Here is a 21718-nt window from a genome sequence, read left to right as displayed (position 1 = left end):
AGGTGAGTGAGCTTAAATGGACAATCTACCGGATTTTGTTTTTTATTATTTAAAAAGATAGATTACACCTTTACTACCCATTCCCGATCTTTGCATTACTAACACTGTATATGACACTTTATAACCACTAAACCTTTAAATCTCTGCCTGTTTCTAAGCGACTGCAGGTCACCGCTTATCTCAGTGCTTTTTATTAGCTTTTCACACCAAGACAGTGCTAGTCCATGCATGCCATATAGATAAACATTGTGCTCACTCCTGTGGAGTTATGTCGGAACCAGCACTAGTGGGTGAAAAAGCAAGTTTGTAAAAAGTACTGAGATAAGGGGCAGTCTGCAGAGGCTTAGATACAGGTAATAATAAAGCAAAAAGCATATTTGTATAACAGTGATGGTTATGCAAAACTGGTGAATCTTTTTAAACAATAGCAATTTTTTAAATAGAATGTCCCTTTAATTTAGTCTTAGTGAGATGGTCTGGGTGAGATGAAGTTAGGGTTAGTGAGATGGTCTGGGTGAGATGAAGTTAGGATAAGTGAGATGGTCTGGGTGAGATGAAGTTAGGATAAGTGAGATGGTCTGGGTAAGCTGAAGTGAGGGTTAGTAAGAAGGTATGGGTGAGCTGAAGTTTGGGTTAGTCAGATGATCGGGGTGAGTGAAAGTTACGGTTAGGGAAATGAAGTTAGGGTTAGTGAGATGGCACAAAGTGCAGTCTCACTAGCCGGTGCGCATTGTTAGCGGAGAGACGAGTTCCATTGGTACCGGATATGATCTATCAGCATCCATGTTCTCTCCAGATGGCAGAGTGTTTCAGGTTGAATATGCGGCTAAAGCAGTTGAGAACAGCAGCACAGCCATTGCTATCCGGTGTAAGGATGGTGTTGTGTTTGGGGCAGAGAAACTTGTTCTGTCTAAGCTCTATGAAGAAGGTTCAAACAAAAGGATCTTTAATGTTGATCGACATGTTGGAATGGCAGTGCTGGACTCCTTGCAGATACCCAATCCTAAGCAGATATAGCTAGAGAAGAAGCTTCCAACTTCAGGTCAAATTATGATATCCCAATAAAGCACCTTGCGGACAGAGTAGCTATGTACGTGCATGCTTATACACTGTACAGCGCTGTCAGAAAATTTGGCACAAGTTTCATGATGGGATCTTCCAATAAAGATGATGGTTGTCAGCTGTATATGATTGATCCATCTGGTATTTCCTATGGATACTGGGGCTGCGCTATTTGTAAAGCCAAACAGGCAGCCAAGACAGAAATAGAGAAGCTTCAGATGAAAGACATGACCTGCCGGGAAGTGGTCAAAGAGGTGGCGAAAATAATCTACATCGTATATGATAAAGTAAAGGACAAATCTTTTGAGCTGAAGCTGAGCTGGGTTGGAAAAATAATTAACGGAAAACATGAAGTTGCTCCCAAAGATGTCCAGGAAGATGCAGAAAAATATGCAAAGAAATCTTTAGAAGAAGAAGATGATTCGGATGATGACAACATGTAAGATTTCATAGCTTCAGCTGTACAAGAACTTCTTTTTGTATATAAATTTACAGCACTGGACAGATTGTGTCAGACTGTTTCTGGAAAGGTTTTGTTATTTGCTCATCTTTTATCTCACAAGTAAAAAAAAAGCTAATGTGCAAAAAAAACAAAATCTGTTAGTAAAATGGTCTGGGTTAGGGTTAGTGAAATGTTCTTGGTGAGGTTAAGTGAGATGAGCAGGTGAGCTGAAGTTAGGGTTAGTAAACTAGGTCTGGTGTATCAGAAGAAGCACAGTAAACAGGACCAGTGTCACATGACATTACCCAGAAGCTCTTACCTCTCCTGTCAGCAGGCAGATGATACCCAAGGCCTGACTCAGGAACTGCTCTGCCATCTGCTTCCTGTATTTGTTCATCATCAGTGACTGAGTCTGATGCTATAAATGTGACACCTGCAAGAAGAAAGGAAGACGGTTAATGTGAGAGATCAGAAATAATCAGAGCTCTTCCTGTATTTTTATTACAGTAAATAGATGATTATGTGATATTAAACATGTTTGTTTCACATATGAGCAATCTAATAATACACGTGTGACCAGGGCTGCCACTAGAAATTGTGGTGCCCCTTAATTAACCATTGATCAGCCCCCCCTTTGACATGTTTAATATTTGACCAAGTGACTAAAACGTATATATGCACTTTATTCTTAAGTGCAGTCAAACTTGGAAATGTTGTAAAGGTAGTAACACACAAACACATAAGGATTCACATATAGACACTCTAGCAGACACGCAAAGAAACACACAAACAATCTCAGACACAGACACCAACACAGACACTCATCACTTGTTTACATTGACCTGACAAGTAATGAGGTACAGTTTTGTCAAAAAAGGAGATTTACAAGTCAAAATATGGAATTCTGATTATCTTTTTGTCAAGGAAGATGACAACTATATGATGACAACAGCATGCAGTGGCTGAAAGGAAGGGCCCTTAACTGCCTAAACAATAATTTAAAGATTAAGTGGTGGATTGGAGACTTCCAGAAAGGTTTCATTAGTCTCAAAGTCTGTAGAAAGATGTGAATAATCAGTAGTAAGGTCAAAATGTCCTAAAAAGGAACAGACAATGGACACACACACAAACTCAAACACAAACTTGCTCATACACCCAAGGAAACACCCACATAGATAGTCTCAGAAAACACACAAAGACATATACACTCACGGATACCCACAGAAAACACACAAAGACATACACACACACACAAATAAAGACACCCACAGAAAACACACAAAGACATAAATACACACACTCACAGAGACATCCACAGAAAATGCACAAAGACAGACACACAAACCCTCACAGAGAGATCCACAGAAAGAAAAAAAAACATGCACACTCATAGAGACACCAACAAAATCACAAAGACATAAACACAGAAACTCACAGAAACACTCACAGGAGGTAAAATTTCTGCATATTGCCATCCCCTAAATCAACAGTGTGTGACATGCATAATAAAAAAATTGCAGAAATTAAGAGATCAATTTTTAAAGAATCATATTTTTATTTGTGCAAACAAAAATACTTCTGTGGATTCAAAATTGTACATTATTGATCTGTCAGAATGGGTAGATGAAGAAAAGTACTTTTGAAAGGTTGACATATGTTTGGGGTCCCCCCCTATTTGCTCCAACCAAGAGCACCACTTCAAATCTGGTGTACAAATGTTCTCATCTGTCAGCTGTACTTATAAATTTTGAAAATGCTGTACTCTATTTGGTCATGGTGGAACCATAAGCTGTGGCACTAGGTCTCATACCATTAAATCTGGTTAAATGCAGTATGTAGGCTTGTTTGTATGTATTTCAAAATTAAGTCAGCCGTAGTGTAAACTGAATAGTGTTAAGTTAACCTGTCTCATTTCAAACACTGAGCAATCTTAGCCTGGGAGTATAACATTTTATGCATATGTAAACATCTTAGATAAAATGCCTCCTGACATCTGGAAAGTCCTTGCATAAAGGGGCAGTAAACTGGAAAAAGGGCACCTACCATTTGTGTATTGAGGAAAAAAACATGTCTGCATGGTTTTAAATATAGAATTTCTACAGCATTGTCAAATAATCATAAATACACTGCTGCATATTACAAAAAAAATGTGTTTTATGGACCCCTGACCCCACCACACAACTACCACACTGAAGTTACAATCTGAAATATCACAAATAAATAAAAAACATTTACTAAGTAAGTCCTACCTACTCTGCAAATGAAAGTGATCTGCCGTCGGGCACACACTGTACAAACTGAAATGCCAAGTCTGTCTCACACTGTGCATAGTGGTTTAGTGCACACTCAGAAATCCTCTCAAATGCTAATGCTTTACTCCTTGTAATGACATTTCCCATGCTCAATAGCACTCTGCTGTAGCGCCCTCTGGTGGCTGCCACATATGTATTTTTAAATAATAGTTGTGCTTGCCTCATGGGGCCCGCCTGGCCCACTGACAGGATTCACCCTATTCACCCCCTGATGGTGGCTCTGCGTGTGACCAGCTGCATATGCAGCAGGTAACATAAAGCGATAAACTGTGACAATCTTTATATAGCATGTTTGACATTATGGGGCGTCACATTTATTTAATATTAAAGGGCCAGTAAATACGGTAGAGTTGCATGAAAACAAGACAATGCAACAGCACTTAGTCTGAATTTCAAATGAGTAGTAGATTTTCTTCTGACAAATTTCAAATCTATGTCTATTTCCACTCCCCTTGTATTATGTGACAGCCATCAGCCAATCACAAATGCATATACATATTTTAGTGACTTCTTGCAAATGCTAGGGAGCAGCTGGTGACTCAAAATGTGTAAATATAAAAATATTGTGCACATTTTGTTAATCAAAGTAAATTGGAAAGGTGTTTAAAAATGAATGCTCTATCTGAATCATGAATGTTTAATTTTGACTTTAGTGTCCCTTTAAGCTCATTAGAAGCAAAATAAGGTGACTGTATACAGGAATATGCAATGTTATCTGATAAATCAGGAAGCAGATGTAAAACACTAAGTGCCACAGCTCCCTGGTTACCAGGCATCCTGTAATTTATGGGATTATCCCAAACTAGTAGCTCTGTCCTGCTGCACCTTAGTTTTTCATCTGCTGTTTATGCTCACCCCGGAATCTGCCCCAAATCATACAACCCACATTTTACCTTGATCATAGGATAAAATTACAAATTATGAGAGGCTGATTAAGTGAGGACACAACAAATACTGGACATCAAGTATTTGCCCTACTACGTGTGCTGTAAGACTGGTCCATAATATACCTACTACCCTCTGAACAGCTGTGCTCGTGCTTCATTTTATTATATTTTTTTGCATTACTCTGGTATGTGGTTTCCTCTTCATATTTAGTTAAATGGCTTCATGTCACCCTTTACTTTCACCTCTCTTAAAGGCATTACGATAGTCATAAATGGTCAATTATAGCAACAGTAATAATAATAATGATAATATCTAATAGCAATAAGAAACATTTTTTACAAACGTTTTCCCAGTTATGTCCCATCCTGTTTTGGGCAACCATTCAGACTGACTTCCTGTGACCCCATCACATATATAAGTAATAAATATACAATTATTATAAACAGGTCAGACTTGAACCCATCACCCTAACACACAGACTGTACTTCATCAAGTCCTTACTCCCTCAAATACAGCTTGCTCATTGTATCAGCCCCCTCACACTGTAGTCCCTATACAGACTCTCAGTCCCTCTCTGTCTCAAACCCCAGTCCCTGTACAGAATCTAAGCCCCCTCACACCCTAGCTCCTGTACAGAATAGCAGCTCTCCTCCTGTCTCACACATCACTCCCTGTACAGATTTAGACCTCTCTCTCACACCCCAGTCTTTTACTGGTTCTCAGCCCCCTCTGCCTCACACCTAAGCCCCTGTACAAGTTCTCAGACCCCACTGCCTCACTGCCTAGCTCCTGTACTGGCCTGTACAGTGCCTGTACCCTCCCCCCTCTGATTCACTCCCCAGACCCTCTAAATTCTCTCAGCCCCCTCTGTCTCACACTCCATCCCTTGTACAGGCTCTCAGCTCCCTCTGTCTCACACCTCAGCCTCTGTACAGGTTCTTAGCCTCTCGCTCTCTCTCACACCCTAATACCTGTACAGGTTCTCAGTCCTCCTCTGTCTCATAATCCAGCCCCTATACAGACTCTCAACCCCTCTGTCTCACACCCCAGTCCATGTGTAGACTCTCAACCCCTCTGTCTCAAACCCCAGTCCATGTGTAGACTCTCAACCCCTCTGTCTCACACCCCGGTCCCTGTGTAGAGACTCTCAGCCCCCTCTGTCTCACACCCAAGACCCTATACAGACTCTCAACCTCTCTCTCTGTCTCTCTCCCACACCACACTCTTTTATTGGTGTTCAGCCCCCCTCTGCCTCACACCTAAGCCCCTGTACAAGTTCTCAGAACCCACTGCCTCACCGCCTAGCTCATGTACTGACCTGTACATTCCCTGTATTCTCCCCCCTCTGATTCACTCCCCAGGCCCTTTGAAGTCTCTCAACCCCCCTCTGTCCCACACTCCACCACTTGTACAGGCTCTCAGCCCCCTCTGTCTCACACCTCAGCCCCTGTACAGGTTCTTAGGCTCTTGCTCTCTCTCACAACCCAATACCTGTACAGGTTCTCAGCCCCCCTCTCTCTCATAATCCAGCCCCTATACAGACTCTCAACCTCTCTGTCTCACACCACAGTCCCTGTGTAGACTCACAGCCCCCTCTGTCTCACACTGCAGCCCCTTTAAAGACTCTCAACCCCTCTCCCTCACACCCCATCCCTTGTACATGCTTTCAGACCCCCTCTGCCTCACACCCCATCCCTTGTACATGCTATCAGCCCCCCTCTGTCTCACACCTCAGCCCCTGTACAAACTCTCAACCCCTCTCTCTGTATCTCTCCCACACCGCACTCCTGTATTGGTTCACAGCCCCCCTCTGCCTCACACCTAGCCCCTGTACAAGATCTCAGCTCTCCTCTGTCTCACACCCCAGCCCCTGTACATACCCACAGACCCCCTCACACCCCAGCCCCTGTATAGACTCTTAGCCCCCCTCTGTCTAACACCCCAGCCCCTGTACAGATTCTCAGACCCTCTATCTCACACACCCCAGTCCTGTACTGGTTCTAAGTCCTTCTCTGTCTCACACCTAAGCCCCTGTACACAATCTCAATCCCTTCTGTCTCACACCTCATACCCTGTACAAGACTCTCAGTCAGACTCTCTCTCTCTCTCTCTCTCTCTCACAGCCCAGTCTTGTACTGGTTCTCAGCTCCCTCTGTTTCACACCTCATACCCTGTACAAGTTCTAAACCCCCTCTGTTTCCCACCCCAGTCCCTGTGCAGACTCTCGGCCCCCCTCTGTCTCATACTCCAGCTCCTCTATAGACTCTCAGCCTCTTTTGTCTCACACCTAAGCCCCTGTACACAATCTCAGTCCCTTCTGTCTCACACCTCATACCCTGCACAAGACTCTCAGTCAGACTCTCTCTCTCTCTCTCTCTCTCACAGCCCAGTCTTGTACTAGTTCTCAGCCCCCTCTGTTTCACACCTCATACCCTGTACAAGTTCTAAACCCCCTCTGTTTCCCACCCCAGTCCCTGTGCAGACTCTCGGCCCCCCTCTGTCTCACACACACTCCCCTCTGTCTCACACACACTCCCCTCTGTCTCACACACACTCCCCTGTCTCACCCCCAGCCCCTATACAGACTTTCAGCCCTCCCCTCTGTATCACATTCCAGCCCATGCTCAGCCCTCCTCACATCCAAGCCCCTGTATAGACTCTCAGCCCCCTCTGTCTCACACACCCCAGCCCCTATACAGATTATCAGCCCCCTCTCTCTCTCACATCCCCCCTATTATATACTGTCTCACAGTTCTTATCTGCCCCACACCTAAGCCCCTGTACTGACTATTAACCCCCTCTGGGTCAAACATCAGCCCCTCTCTGTCTTAAACCCCAGCCCCTGTAGAGACCCACTGCACCTCTGTCTCACATCCCAGCCTCAGCCTGTACAGGTACTCAGCTCCCGTCCCCTCTGTTTTACACCGCACTCCTGTATTGGTTCACAGCCCCCCTCTGCCTCACACCAAGCCCCTGTACAAGATCTCAGCTCTCCTCTGTCTCACACCCCAGCCCCTGTACATACCCACAGACCCCCTCACACCCCAGCCCCTGTATAGACTCTTAGCCCCCCTCTGTCTAACACCCCAGCCCCTGTACAGATTCTCAGACCCTCTATCTCACACACCCCAGTCCTGTACTGGTTCTAAGTCCTTCTCTGTCTCACACCTAAGCCCCTGTACACAATCTCAATCCCTTCTGTCTCACACCTCATACCCTGTACAAGACTCTCAGTCAGACTCTCTCTCTCACAGCCCAGTCTTGTACTGGTTCTCAGCTCCCTCTGTTTCACACCTCATACCCTGTACAAGTTCTAAACCCCCTCTGTTTCCCACCCCAGTCCCTGTGCAGACTCTCGGCCCCCCTCTGTCTCATACTCCAGCTCCTCTATAGACTCTCAGCCTCTTTTGTCTCACACCTAAGCCCCTGTACACAATCTCAGTCCCTTCTGTCTCACACCTCATACCCTGTACAAGACTCTCAGTCAGACTCTCTCTCTCTCTCTCACAGCCCAGTCTTGTACTAGTTCTCAGCCCCCTCTGTTTCACACCTCATACCCTGTACAAGTTCTAAACCCCCTCTGTTTCCCACCCCAGTCCCTGTGCAGACTCTCGGCCCCACTCTGTCTCATACTCCAGCTCCTCTATAGACTCTCAGCCTCTTTTGTCTCACACCCCAGCCCCTGTACAGAATCTCAGCCCTCCCCTATGTATCACACTCCAGCACCTGTACAGACCATCAGCTCCCCTTACACCCCAGCCCTGTACAGACCCTCAGCACCCCTCACAGCTCAGCCCCTTTATAGATTTTCAGCCCCCCCCCATGTCTCACACCCAAGTCCCTGTACAGACTCTTAGCCTCCCTCACAACTCAGCCCCTCCTCTGTCTGACACCCAAGCCCCTGTAGAGACTCTCAGCCTCCCTCCATCTCACACCTCAGCTCCTGTAGGGACCATCAGCCCCAATCACACCCCAGCCCCTGTAGAGACTCACAGACCTCTCTCTCACACACACAAGGTATTGGTTCTCAGTCCCCCTCTGTCTCACACCTAAGCACCTGTAAAGTATCTTAGCCCCCCTCTGTCTCACACTCCAGTCACTGTACAGATGCTCAGCCCTCCTCACATCCCAGCCCCTTTATAGACTCTCAGTCTCCTCTGTCTCACACACCCCTGCCCCTGTACAGACTCTCAGCCCCTCTCACACCTCAGCTCCTGTAGAGACTCAGATACCTCTATCACATACAACCCAGTCCCTGTATTGGTTCTCAGTCCCCCTCTGCCTCACACCTAAGACCCTGTACAGTCTCTTACCCCCCACCCCCTCTGTCTCACACACACACAACAGTCCCTGTATTGGTTCTCTGTTCCCCTCTGTCTCACAACTAAGCCCCAGTACAGTCTCTCAACCCCCTTCGTCTCACCCACCCCACCATGTCTCACACACACTCCCCTCTGTCTCACACACACTCCCCTCTGTCTCACACACACTCCCCTCTGTCTCACACACACTCCCCTCTGTCTCACACACACTCCCCTCTGTCTCACACACACTCCCCTGTCTCACCCCCAGCCCCTATACAGACTTTCAGCCCTCCCCTCTGTATCACATTCCAGCCCATGCTCAGCCCTCCTCACATCCAAGCCCCTGTATAGACTCTCAGCCCCCTCTGTCTCACACACCCCAGCCCCTATACAGATTATCAGCCCCCTCTCTCTCTCACATCCCCCCTATTATATACTGTCTCACAGTTCTTATCTGCCCCACACCTAAGCCCCTGTACTGACTATTAACCCCCTCTGGGTCAAACATCAGCCCCTCTCTGTCTTAAACCCCAGCCCCTGTAGAGACCCACTGCACCTCTGTCTCACATCCCAGCCTCAGCCTGTACGGGTACTCAGCTCCCGTCCCCTCTGTCTCGCACATAAACCCCTCCTCCTCCACTTAACCCCTCTCTCTCTCCGCACCTACAGCTCACCCTCTTAACCACACTCTCTGCACACACAGTCCCCCTCACCTATAGGCGGTTAATGTTAATTGTCACGCTTCCTTAAATCACATATATATCACCTGGTAGTAGCTAGATCCAGTCCGGTTAAAGGACAGATGAGGTCACTGCAGTCACGTGGCTTCTGTGAGTTCACGGTCCTTTTGCTGCAAGGGATCTAGCTGCTACTTAAAGATAATGTACTGGAACTAGTTCTGGAAGGAGGCTCTGTGTGTGGGGCAGAGGGATCCTCTTTATATTAATATTTATCTGTAAATAATGCACTGGTGAGGTATTTGTATGTGAGGCAATAGGAATATCTATATAATATTATATACCTGTAGATAAGGTACTAGGATTATTGAACAAAAGTATCAACCTTGGGACCCCGCCTCTTTTACCGAACGTGACGAAATGCATACAGCTTCCGCTGCACTGCATGCTGGGAGTAGGTTCGTGGTTTCCTGCTGAATATCACGCTGGTAATTGTCTTCTTTGACTTACAGTACTTTCCTGTGTTTGTTTCCTGGGATGTGCTGACTCTCAGCCTAATAACCAAGTCAGTAATTTAGCTATAAACTGATGGTTGTCATATGTGTGCAATGTTGTTTTAGTATAACTGTATTAGTGTGTGTGTAACTGTTTTATACTGTGTGTAATAAATGTGTAACTAATTGCGGGAGGAGCAGCACAATTCCACATTTCTACATGATATGTAGCTGCATATAAGGCCTATAAACTATGTGTTTTGTTCTGTATATTAGATTGCAGGGAAGTGCAATGCATATTAGGTAGAAGGAATATTATATATGTATATTAGGTACTGGGGAAGGGGATTTGTGTGCGCTTGGCCTTGTGCAGAGGGAACCTCTCTATAGTATATATCTGTATATAAGGTACATGGAGAGCTGTTTGTTATGCATAGTCAAAGGGCTATTATGATGTAAAATTACATAGCGACTCTAATGCTATTTCACCCCACACATAGGTGGAACGTCTCTACTAAGGTTTTGTAGAAGTTGGCTCTGTTTGAGTGAGAGGGAACCTGTGATAATATGTACTGTATATCTATAAGGTACTGGGGAGGGGTCTGTATATGTGAGAGGTAGAGGGAACATCTCTATAATATATGTCTGTATAAAAGATACAGTGAGGGGTCTGTGTATATGTTAGGTAAAGGGAACTTCACACACACACACATATATATATATATATATCTTGGTTTACTTACCCAGCAATGACGAAACTGGCTTCCTCCAATCACGGCAATACCTGATTGGAGGATTTCAGAATCGTCATTGCTGACGTATGAAGAGGCTTGCGACAGGCTGGTGAAGCACTGGAGCGGCTTCAAGAAGAAAAGGTAAGTATATTTTAAAAAAACGTCTGAAATGTCAATTTTCATGAATGAAAGTGCCCTTGTTTTTAATAGTTTTTTTTTTTTAAACAAAAACTGGCACTTTCATATGGAATTTGACCTTCACTTTAAGGTCCTTAAAATGATGTTAAAGTTTGAAGTCCTCTGACTTCATGAGAATACGTTCGTAATACCCAGTAGCTACAGAACAAGTCTTTTTTCCACACTCCCTAAATAGTGTTTACAGACAGCCCTCCTGCTGGAGCGGTCTGTGTAATGTGCTTTGTGCAGTACTATGTTCAAAGGCAGAAACGATGCAGATATACACACAAGCTGCAGAATTTCACTTCCCTTTCCCCCTCCAGGTTACCACAGATCTCCTCCAGTCTCTGCACAACCTAATTAAATGCTGTGGTAACCGGGATGGGGAAGGGAAGTGGAATTCCTGCAGCGTTAGAACGGACTGTGTGAAATCAGCAGACACAGATAAACACAGAAGCTGCTAAAATCAGTAGCATATTTTCCCTTCTGTCCGTTCTAACTCTGCAGGAATTCCACTTCCCTTCCCCCTCCAGTTACCACAGATCTCCTCCAGTCTCTGCACAACCTAATTAAATGCCGGTAACCGGGAGGGGGAAGGGAAGTGGAATTCCTGCAGAGTTAGAACGGACAGAAGGGAAAATATGCTACTGAGTTTAGCAGCTTCTGTGTTTATCTGTGTCTGCTGATTTCACACAGTCCGTTCTAAAGCTGCAGGAATTCTACTTCCCTTCCCCATCCCGGTTACCACAGCATTTAATTAGGTTGTGCAGAGACTGGAGGAGATCTGTGGTAACCTGGAGGGGGAAAGGGAAGTGAAATTCTGCAGCTTGTGTGTGTATATCTGCATCGTTTCTGCCTTTGAACATAGTACTGCACAATGCACATTACACAGACCGCTCCAGCAGGAGGGCTGTCTGTAAACACTATTTAGGGAGTGTGGTAAAAAGCTTTGTTCTGTAGCTATTGGGTATTACGAACGTATTCTCATGAATTCAGAGGACTTCAAACTTTAACATCATTTTAGGACCTTAAGCAGCAAAATTAATAAAACATGTTAATTAAAAACTTTATTTTCGGGGGGGCGGAGCCTGCGACAGTCGGAGATGGCCACACTTGTGTAGAGCTCCGTACACAACAACAGCGGGACCTGCGATCTAACACCTCAGATGGCACATGTTGGACAGCATAACCTAACCTGATGTAGCCCAAAGACTACCGCATATATTGACAGTGTCTCCTTAGCCTCCGGCGGTTACACCCGCCCAGTTAACAACCTGCGCCACACAGAGATATTATAAGGCCGTGACTTAAACCAGGCTGTAGTTAGACATGGCCATACAAACATAGCAGAAGGACACAGTCTGACCGAACAGTGCACCACCGCAGGCAGTCATTAGCCTGCACCCAAAATACAGACTGGGAACTTCAGGAACCGCTAAGGCCTATAATAGTGCGTTAGCGTGAACCTTGCAAATAATCAAATATGCAAAATATGTGATAGGTGAGGGAGTCACGGACACATGGACATGTATACTGGATATGACTAGGCCCTCACACAAAGCTTGAAAGCGGCCTACAGAGATGCATCTTGACACACCGTAGAATGGGAAGGCCCAAGGCATAGGAAGCTAACACAACTTTTGTATAGCGCAGATAAGCATAGTTTTTTATTATTGCACAAACTGCATATGTCCTGACACGAAGGATAACCAGTCTGAGACCACTGTTTGTTAATTGCAGCAGCTTCTAAGATAACTTGCACCTATACACTGCATTATGTCTCACCGCAGAACCACTAAGGCTGATAAAGCCTTGAAGCTAGTAACCTCTGGGACTAGCTCTTTAAATAGCTACTTTAAGAATATTAACAAGCTCAAAACTGCGACTAACTTCACAGATGAAGAACAGGATGACCCAGACGGAGATACACCTTATTCTGTATCCAATCCCAGTTCCCCAGCGGCAACTACTGCTCTTGAAGATGGCTCTGTTACTTTAAAAGCAATGGAAGCTTTGATCAGCCAAGTGAAAGTGTGCATACGTGAAGTGTGCAGATTTAAAAAAAGGCATAAATTAATTGGGGTATAGAGTAGAGGCGCTAGAAGAGGACAGAGAGGTGCTCGTCAAAGACATGGATGACATGTGACACACCGTGACTAACCAACAGGCACAAATTAATGATCTGGAAAACAAACTTGACGACATCGAAAACAGGACACGCAGAATCAACCTGTGCATCAGAGACATACCGGAGTCAGTAAATAGTGAAACATTACCAGAATTTCTACAAAGTTTGTTTCAATCCTTAGCAATAGCTAATTCCATAGTGATGGAAGACGTCCAATTAGATGGGGCACATCGCTCCCTGCGCCCCAAACCTGGGGATAATCAACCACCCCGAGATGACATACTACGCTTTCAGTCATATAAGGACAGAGAAAAGATATACAACTTTTCTAGAGCGCAACCTGCCTTTTCACATATGGGATCTCGAACACAAATATATCAAGACCTCTCGGCTAGGACTTTACTAAGGCGAAAAAGAGTATCACACCCTAACTACGCATCTCCGTTCCATGCAGATACCCTATAGATGGGGATTTCCAGTATCTTTGCAAATCAACAAAAATTGTAAACGCCACATCTCTCAAGATCCAGCTCACACGGTCTCCTTTTGTGAGCAACTAAATATCCCTCCACCACATCCCTCAGAGGTAACGGAGCAATCGCCTTCTAAGCTTCCTAAGCAAGCACCCAAGGCCCAGAGAAAGACCTAGGCAGATGCAGCAGCTCTCGGATCTAAAAAAAAAAACCTCCAAGGACACTTATGGAAGATACTTGAACACTGCCAGATTTTGGTTATTCTGGATTAGTTCCCTAGTTTGGGGGATGGACAATGTCCTTCTTAACTACATGTTCTTTGCCAGGTTTTCAAGTAATTTTGTTAGTTTTCTTTTTTCTCTTCCAGATGTTATAAATAACTGTTTATAGTACTCACTGTTACTCCTCAACTAGGAGATGCCACAAAGCATTTATTACTACGCTGTATACCGCAGAGACTATTTATGTGCTATTTTACATTTATTGATGCTGATGCTTTCCTTTTGTTTCCTACAGATGTAACTTTCCCATACCTTTAATGGTAACTGACATTGTAATGGAGATAGGATGATTTAGATTTTAACCACTTTAAATGTCTACTATAATATAGTTAACCTCCAGAATTGTCACTATTATAGAACCAGTAAGATTATCTTAATGCCTACATGTACTAATATGTTGTTGACCCTAGCTGTTTGCGGGTCCCGTTTGTTTATTTGTGTTTACACCCCTTGTTTTCTGCAGTTTTCTTTTTCCTAGTATTGAGAAATATACTAAAAAAAAAAAAAAAAAATCCTAATTTTTTACCGAGGATATTCTTTCACACCCTTTCCCCTTAGCCTTATTTTTACATTACCCCCTCCCTTCCCCGTTCCCTTGAACTAGATAGCAAACCCTCCTCCTCAGCCCAAGACCTAACAAGACACGTACACAATAATAGCCCTAGCGACAATGCCCCCTAATAGCCAATTCACTATAGCTACACAAAATGTCAAAGGCTTCCTGTCACCGGAGAAATGCTCCATCACCTTGCATGACTTTCATAAACGTAAACTAGACATAGTACTCATACAAGAGATGCATTTCGCTAAAGAACCTAGCATTTCTATAGTCATTATGACCAGTATTTCCTTGGCTCAGGGCCAAACAAAGACGGGGTAGGCATATTGTTCCCGCAAAGGATCCCCCTTTGAATTGATACAAAAGCATTAAGGGCAGACTCTTAATACTGGTTGGACTATACTATTGGAAACCGATCACAATAGTAAATATTTATGCACCTAACAGACCATCTCCCTCCTTTTTCCGACCAGCTAATAATAGACTTTTGGACGCGGCAAAAGGCCCGATTATAATAGGAGGCAATTTTAATTTCCCCATTGGCCCATCACTTGATAGCTCAACTGTTCGCTTATATATGAGCAATATTTAAATAAAAGAAAACTGGTCCGCGCTATGCGTCCTACCCTTATTTAACACTTGGCATATAACACACCCGGGAATCAAGGATGTGATGGATACCCAAGGCTACCCCGACTGGGTAGCTCCGCCAAACGGGTCCTGCTTCCTCCCTGCCGATTGAAGCTATGTAGCTGGCAAGTGACCACAGCCTGTAGCCACCCCTGATGCCCGACAGCACCAGTACTCAGGGTCCCACCCTGTGGCAGACTCCAGCTACCAGACTAGGTAGCTCTGTCAGTGTCCTTCCTCTGCCTGGAACAGGCTGCTATGTAGCCCTGGAAAAGTGATTTTAGCTGGAGCAAACCCAAATAACTAGCCTAGCATTCAGGTTTAACAGGAACTGATTTTATTGAAAACACACACTCCTTTTATACAGTCAGCTCATCTTGATAAGTCATTATACACACAACCAACAGCTAGGGTAAGGGCAAACAGTGTTTTATCCTGCGCGTTTCACATTAAAAATGGGACTTGTCAAGGATACCCACTGTCACCACTCTTATTTGCCCTCATGGTAGAAACATTCCCGGCACGCACTAGGCAGAACCCGGAGATTTATGGGCTGTCCATTGGATCAGTTCATCAAAAATGTTTATTATATATTGCATTTACATTGACATCCCCCACCTTGACAGTACCCACCCTTCTCAGAGAACTTGCGTCCTTTAAGATAGTTTCAAACTTCTCCATTAATCTGGACAAATCGATATTACTGCCTATTCACCTCTCAGCTCAAGACATAGAATACCTCGCAACTTACAATGACTTCCTCTTTGAATCCAAAATGCTTTATCTGGGGGTGCACATCACTTCATGGGTAACAGAGTTGTTCGACCTTAATTATGTTCCCTTACAAAAAGAAACACAAACACTCCTGAACACATGGAATAAAAATGGTCATCTTTCCTGGATGGGCAGAGTCCATGCAGTGAAGATGACGATTCTTCCAAAATTTCTTTACCTGTTTCAAACACTCCCAATAAAGTTACCCCAGCCGTACCTCCGTCTGATACAAAGAATTTTTGAATCATTCATATGGTCCCAGCGGAAGGCGTGCGTCCCCAAAAATAATATATATCTAGCTAAAGAAAACAGAGGTATGGGAGCACCTAACATATTCGATTATTATAGGGCTTCCCACCTTGCCCGGATAGTAGCCTGAAACCACTCTTCCCTGGAAAAAACATGGACTCAGATGGAGTCCCTTTTAACAAGTATAAACCTCAGGGAAATCTGTTGGATCCCTTTTAAACACAGACCCAAAACTAAACTACCTAACTTATGTAGACAGTACCCTCAAAGAATGGGATAAGCTTCTACGTGTGAACCCGACCCTCTCGAGCCCCATCTCACCCATGATACCCTTACTTGATAATCCTGACTTTGGTTCTCTCAAATTCCCATAAATGGCCATAGTTGACGGTAAACCCTCAAATATCCCAGGACACATGATCATTAAAGATTGCCATATCAATACGCAAGAAGCTATTGCCCAAGAAATAGGCCCCCTTTTACACAATGGTACCCTTACTTTCAGTTACGACATGCAGTTACCACATCTCTACACAGAAGCAATATAGTCAGGCCACACACACCATTTGAAGCACTTTGCTCAAACACCGGATATACTAGATCTCATATTTCCTTGATACATAAAATATTACAGCGCCTTGCAGCGAGCAATAGACCATCCTATGCACAGAGATGGGAAAATGAGCTCCATGCAGAACTATCAGATGCACAATGGAGTAGAATTTTTGACACAATTAAAAAATCTTCACTCTCCCAAACTATAGTAGAGATGAATTACAAATTGCTATCTCAATGGTATCTGACGCCCAAAAGGCTACATAGTGTATATACCCAGGTGCTTCCCCGCTTTGCTGGAGAAGATGTGGGGAGGTGGGCGACCTTTTGCACATTTGGTGGGGCTGCCCACTTCTCCGCACATATTGGAAAAACATCTCCGACAGTATTAATAACATCTTAAACATAGATGTCGACTTAACCCAGTCAGTAGTACTACTTAATGCTATCCCGAAAATCACATGTCAAATCATACGAAAACGTTTTCAGTATATGCTGAACAGTGCTAAACGCTTAATCCCTAGACTCTGGAAGACTGCCCAGCCCCTGACTCATTCGTCATGGGTTAGAGAGGTTGCACACGTACTAGAACTGGAGAAGATACATTATACATACGTGGGTAGACAAGACTTTATCTTAGATGTTATCTTTCTATGGGAACAAAGACCTAGAGTTCAGTAGAGACGTGGAAGAATACATGGTCACCTATACCTGTGCAGGTTTTGGACCACTTAGACAATAAAGTGGGCTCTACCTGCCCTTTCCCTTCCTCATCCCTCCTCCATCCCTCACCTAATCTTTCCCTCCCCCTCTCCTTTTCCCCCTTCTTTCTTAATTTTTTTTAATTCTTATTCTTAATATTGTTCGTCTTAGGCATCATATATAGCAATGCCAGAATGTAGCGATGTGAATCTATGAGAAATGCTTAGTCAATTGTTCGCCCAAGAATCTCACTGCATGGATGTAAATGTGTAGTTATGTGACGATGTAATGCTATCATTTTTTCTGTTACTGTTTTTACGATATTAGCTTAGACGGCTCTCTTCATTTTAGAGACGTCATCGGAATGCCTTTTATGTTTTCTTGTATGTTTGTTATTTTTTTGTTATTATTAAAAAGTAATACAAAATATTTAATTAAAAAAAACAAAAAAAAACCTTTATTTTCTTTTAATGCTTTATTTAATTAGCCCATATTTTGAGTGTATAATGTCCCTTTAAGTGATAGTAGCTCAGGCAGACAAAGTGATAAAAGCAGATTCATCCTTGTGACACAGACGAGACTTTAATCCTGGGAAGTCTGTTTAATTGATGGAACTGCCGGGGTATAAATAGCGCTTCTTATCAAACTCCAGGTGCCTTTAAACAATTTTGATGATGTGGAAAAATAATAATTGCAGTATAGTGTAAAACTGTGCATGGGTACACAAGGGAATTCCAGAAAACTATCACCAATTTGGGCTTATATTTTCATTAATTATCTAATTAATGCAAACCAAAGTTGGTTTCTAAAAGTGCTAGGTCTATTGAAAAGACAGCATACAGTTTGTGTGGGTAACTCACAGAAGAAATAAACACAATGGAATTGATATTCAAAAACCATAAATGTAAATGGTTGGACACGGCTTCAGCACAAGGTTGTCAAATGGCTCAAATTAAACGGTTAAAGATTTGTAAATAGTAACATAAAATAAAAAAGCTATGTTTTGTTAGAGAAGTTAAAGGGACGGTCTACTCCAGAATGTTTATTGTTTTAAAAAGATAGATAATCCCTTTATTACCCATTCTCCCTAAGGGTGATGTGGGAAGCCAGACGTGAACCCATTGCTCAGTGTGCCTAGAGCTTTATTACCCATTCCCTAGTTTTGCTTAAACAGCATGGTTGTATTAATAAACTTTTTACCTCTGCGATTACCTTGTATCTAAGCCTCTGCAGAATGCCCCTTTATTCCAGTTCTTTTGACAGACATGCATTTTAGCCAATCAGTACTTACTCCTAGGTAACTCCACGTGCATGTGCACAATGTTTTCTATATGGCACAAATGAACTAACGCCCTCTAGCTGTGAAAAACTGTCAAAATGCCCTGAGATAAGAGGCGGCCTTCAAGGCCTTAGAAATTAGCTTATGAGCCTACATATGATTAGCTTTCAACAAAGAATACCAAGAGAACAAAGCAAAATTGATGATAAAAGTAAATTGGATGTCCTATCTGAATCATGAAAGTTTAATTTTGACTAGACTGCCCCTTTAATGTATTCCCCTTATGACAACAAACTGAACTTGAGACTCTCTCTCTGTGTTTAGGCTCCTGTTACTGTGAAGATCACGTATAATGGACGTCACTGCGTTTGTCAGTAAAGGGGAAACATTATAAGAATATCTGATAAATTCATTTGTGCTGAACAAGACAATGTCTGACAAGAACCAAACCTCAGACCTTCCTGATGCACACAGAGGTAAGCAGGATGTCACATGTATGTCACCTGGTTTTGTCATCACAATTGAATAATATTTACATTAACTAACCAGAAACCTCAGTGATCTGTTCGTCTTAAAGGGACATAGGGGTTGATATTGGTAATGTACAGAAGTCTTTACTACGCAGTTTATAAAATCCTGCTTTACTCCTGTTGTTAATGACCAGATCGGCACTATGTGCTCATGCCCAGTCTCTGCGTAAAGAGCGCTTATTGGTAGGTAAGCTCCATGCATAGTGTACCAACCAATCAGCTATTGCACATGTTGCCTATTTCTTATATACAAAATGTCTAGACATGGTTTTGTTTGTTTTGTAGGCACTTTGCATTGCACAATGTCTTGCTCTGGTGTTCTTGAATTGTACAACACCAGCTGATGAAATCGGAGTGCAATCTATACATGACAGCAGTGCTTGTCATCAGAGTATACTGACATAGGCTCACAAGCGTGCTCTATAAATGGCAGCAGTGTTTGTCATCAGAGTATACTGACATAGGTTCACAAGTGTGCTCTATAAATGGTAGTAGTGTTTGTCGTTAGAGCATTCAAAAGTAGATTCAGGAGCACGCTCTATATGTGCAGCAGTGCTTGTCATGAGAGCATACTGAGGTAGGCTCAGAAGTGCACGCTATATATGGCAGTAGTGCTTATCATGAGAGCATACTGAGGTAAGTACAGGCGCATTCTCTATATATGACAGCAGTGTTTGTCATGAAAGCATACTGAGGTAGAACAGGAACTTGCTCTATACATGGCAGCAGTGTTTGTTATGAAAGCATACTGAGGTAGAACAGGAGCGTGCTCTATATATGGCAGCAGTGCTTGTTGTGAGCCCATACAGAGGTAGGCACAGGAGCACTGTCAATATATGGGATAAGTGTTTGTCATGAGATCATACTGAGGAAGGCTTAGGAGCGCTCTCTATATATGACAGCAGTGTTTGTCATGAGATCATACTGAAGTAGGCACATCAGTGTGCTCTATATATTGCAGCAGTGCTTGTCATGAGACAAGGCTCAGGAGCGCTCTCTATACATGGTAGTAGTGCTTGTCATGAGAGCATACAGAGGTAGAACACGAGCGTGCTCTATATATGGCAGCAGTGCTTGTCGTTAGACCATATATAGGCACAGGAGCACTGTCTATATGGCAAAAAGGTGTAGAGTCCACAGCACTTTAAGTATCTGTTTATTAAATCATAACAGACAGGTAAATGTGCACATTTTGATTTAATAAACAGATGCTTATTCATAGTGCTGTGGACCTGTTAGGAGCCTTGCCCGTGATTCCAGTCCTACGTGCACTACCCCAGATGGGAGTTCCAGGTGCTGAGCTTTACATTATCTGTTGTTTCTATATATGGGAGTAGGGTTTGTCATGAGAGCATACTGAGGAAGGCTCAGGAGCGCTCTCTGTATATGACAGCAGTGTTTGTCCTGAGATCATACTGAGGAAGGCTCAGGAGTAGGGCTGCAACTAACGATTTTTTTCAATTAATCGACTAATCGGATAAAATATAAATGATTTTTTCCTATATTTAAAATAAAATCCACATACTGAGTGTTATAAATATAAACTTTACATTAAAACAACTGTTGGTCCAATTTTTTAAGCAGCAGAATTTTTTTTTATAATTAAGCAAAACAAAACCACAAACTGTTTGAAAAGAGGTAGAATGAGGTAGATTACCACTGTTTATCACATTCTGTTATTCACTCTTTCAGAAACTTTGCATTGAAATGCAAAAATAACATGTCCACATGCTCCTGGCTCTCTTTTTTGCAGGTAATTTTGCCTTCAGCAGAGAAGAGGCACTCAGATGGTGTTGAGGTGCCTGAGATGCATAAGTAGGGTTTTGCCAATTTCACCAAGGTGTGCTATTAATCTTTGTTAGTTCTCCACCAATGCAAGGGCCTCTCAACAAAGTAAGCCTGGACTTCATTATAACATAAAAATATCTTGAATATCCATATGCAGTAGTAATTATCCATCTATAAGGTTAGGGGGAAAATATCTAGTCTACTCTTAAAATAACAGATAAATATTTACATAGGTTGAATCTGGTACATTTTCCAATTAATTAAAATAGAATTCATATAACAAATGCCATCAATCTAGGGCTAGGTGTAAATAACAAGCTCAGCACTATATCATGCAAAGCATAGCCCCAAATCACCTGATTTTATATAAATAATACAAATTATGCCTCCTGTTTTATTTCTGGGTTGCACATAAGACAGAAGAAGTTGTAAACTTAAAAAGAAACTTATAGTGTCCTAAAAAAGTGAAAAGTAAACGTCTGTAGAGGTCCTTTAGGCTGAGGACAAAACCATAAAGCACAATACCCTGTGCAGGAGCTCATTGGAGTGAAGCAGCTGGTGCTGTGCACAGAACAACTAATTGCAAACCAATTAATTGATTTTGAGATTCGTTGACAGCTATTTTCATAATAAATTATTATCGATTATGCCGATTAGTTGTTGCAGCTCTACTCAGGAGT

The 21718-nt window shown here is 43.1% G+C and overlaps 3 protein-coding genes and 1 pseudogene across 5 annotated transcripts in view; 2 read left to right on the top strand and 2 right to left on the bottom strand.

The window, feature by feature from the left end:
- Positions 1–9780, bottom strand: part of LOC128657078 (oocyte zinc finger protein XlCOF7.1-like) — a 33811-nt gene extending 24031 nt beyond the window's left edge. Inside the window, exons 1-2 of the mRNA XM_053711317.1 lie at positions 9722–9780; positions 1824–1937 (exon numbers count right to left, since the gene is read on the bottom strand). Of these exons, the coding sequence (XP_053567292.1) occupies positions 1824–1904 (81 nt within the window). The 5' untranslated portion in view covers positions 1905–1937; positions 9722–9780. The remainder of the gene's footprint in view (positions 1–1823; positions 1938–9721) is intronic.
- LOC128657074 (gastrula zinc finger protein XlCGF26.1-like) overlaps positions 1–21718 on the bottom strand; it is a 226567-nt gene that overhangs the window by 95451 nt on the left and 109398 nt on the right. The window lies entirely within an intron of this gene.
- On the top strand, positions 613–1505 carry LOC128655570 (proteasome subunit alpha type-3-like; annotated as a pseudogene).
- The window catches only part of LOC128657077 (gastrula zinc finger protein XlCGF17.1), a 232972-nt gene continuing 221160 nt past the window's right edge, over positions 9907–21718 (top strand). Inside the window, exons 1-2 of one of the 3 annotated variants that reach the window (XM_053711313.1) lie at positions 9907–10173; positions 19045–19196. In XM_053711313.1, coding sequence (XP_053567288.1) covers positions 19151–19196 — 46 coding nt within the window. In that variant the 5' untranslated portion in view covers positions 9907–10173; positions 19045–19150. The other 2 variants (XM_053711314.1, XM_053711316.1) reach the window with 2 other exon arrangements.

The sequence above is a fragment of the Bombina bombina genome, chromosome 4, assembly GCF_027579735.1.
Source record: "Bombina bombina isolate aBomBom1 chromosome 4, aBomBom1.pri, whole genome shotgun sequence".
NCBI classification, from domain to species: domain Eukaryota; kingdom Metazoa; phylum Chordata; class Amphibia; order Anura; family Bombinatoridae; genus Bombina; species Bombina bombina.
Note: the sequence above shows the minus strand (reverse complement) of the source record. Positions and strands in the feature narration are given on the sequence as shown.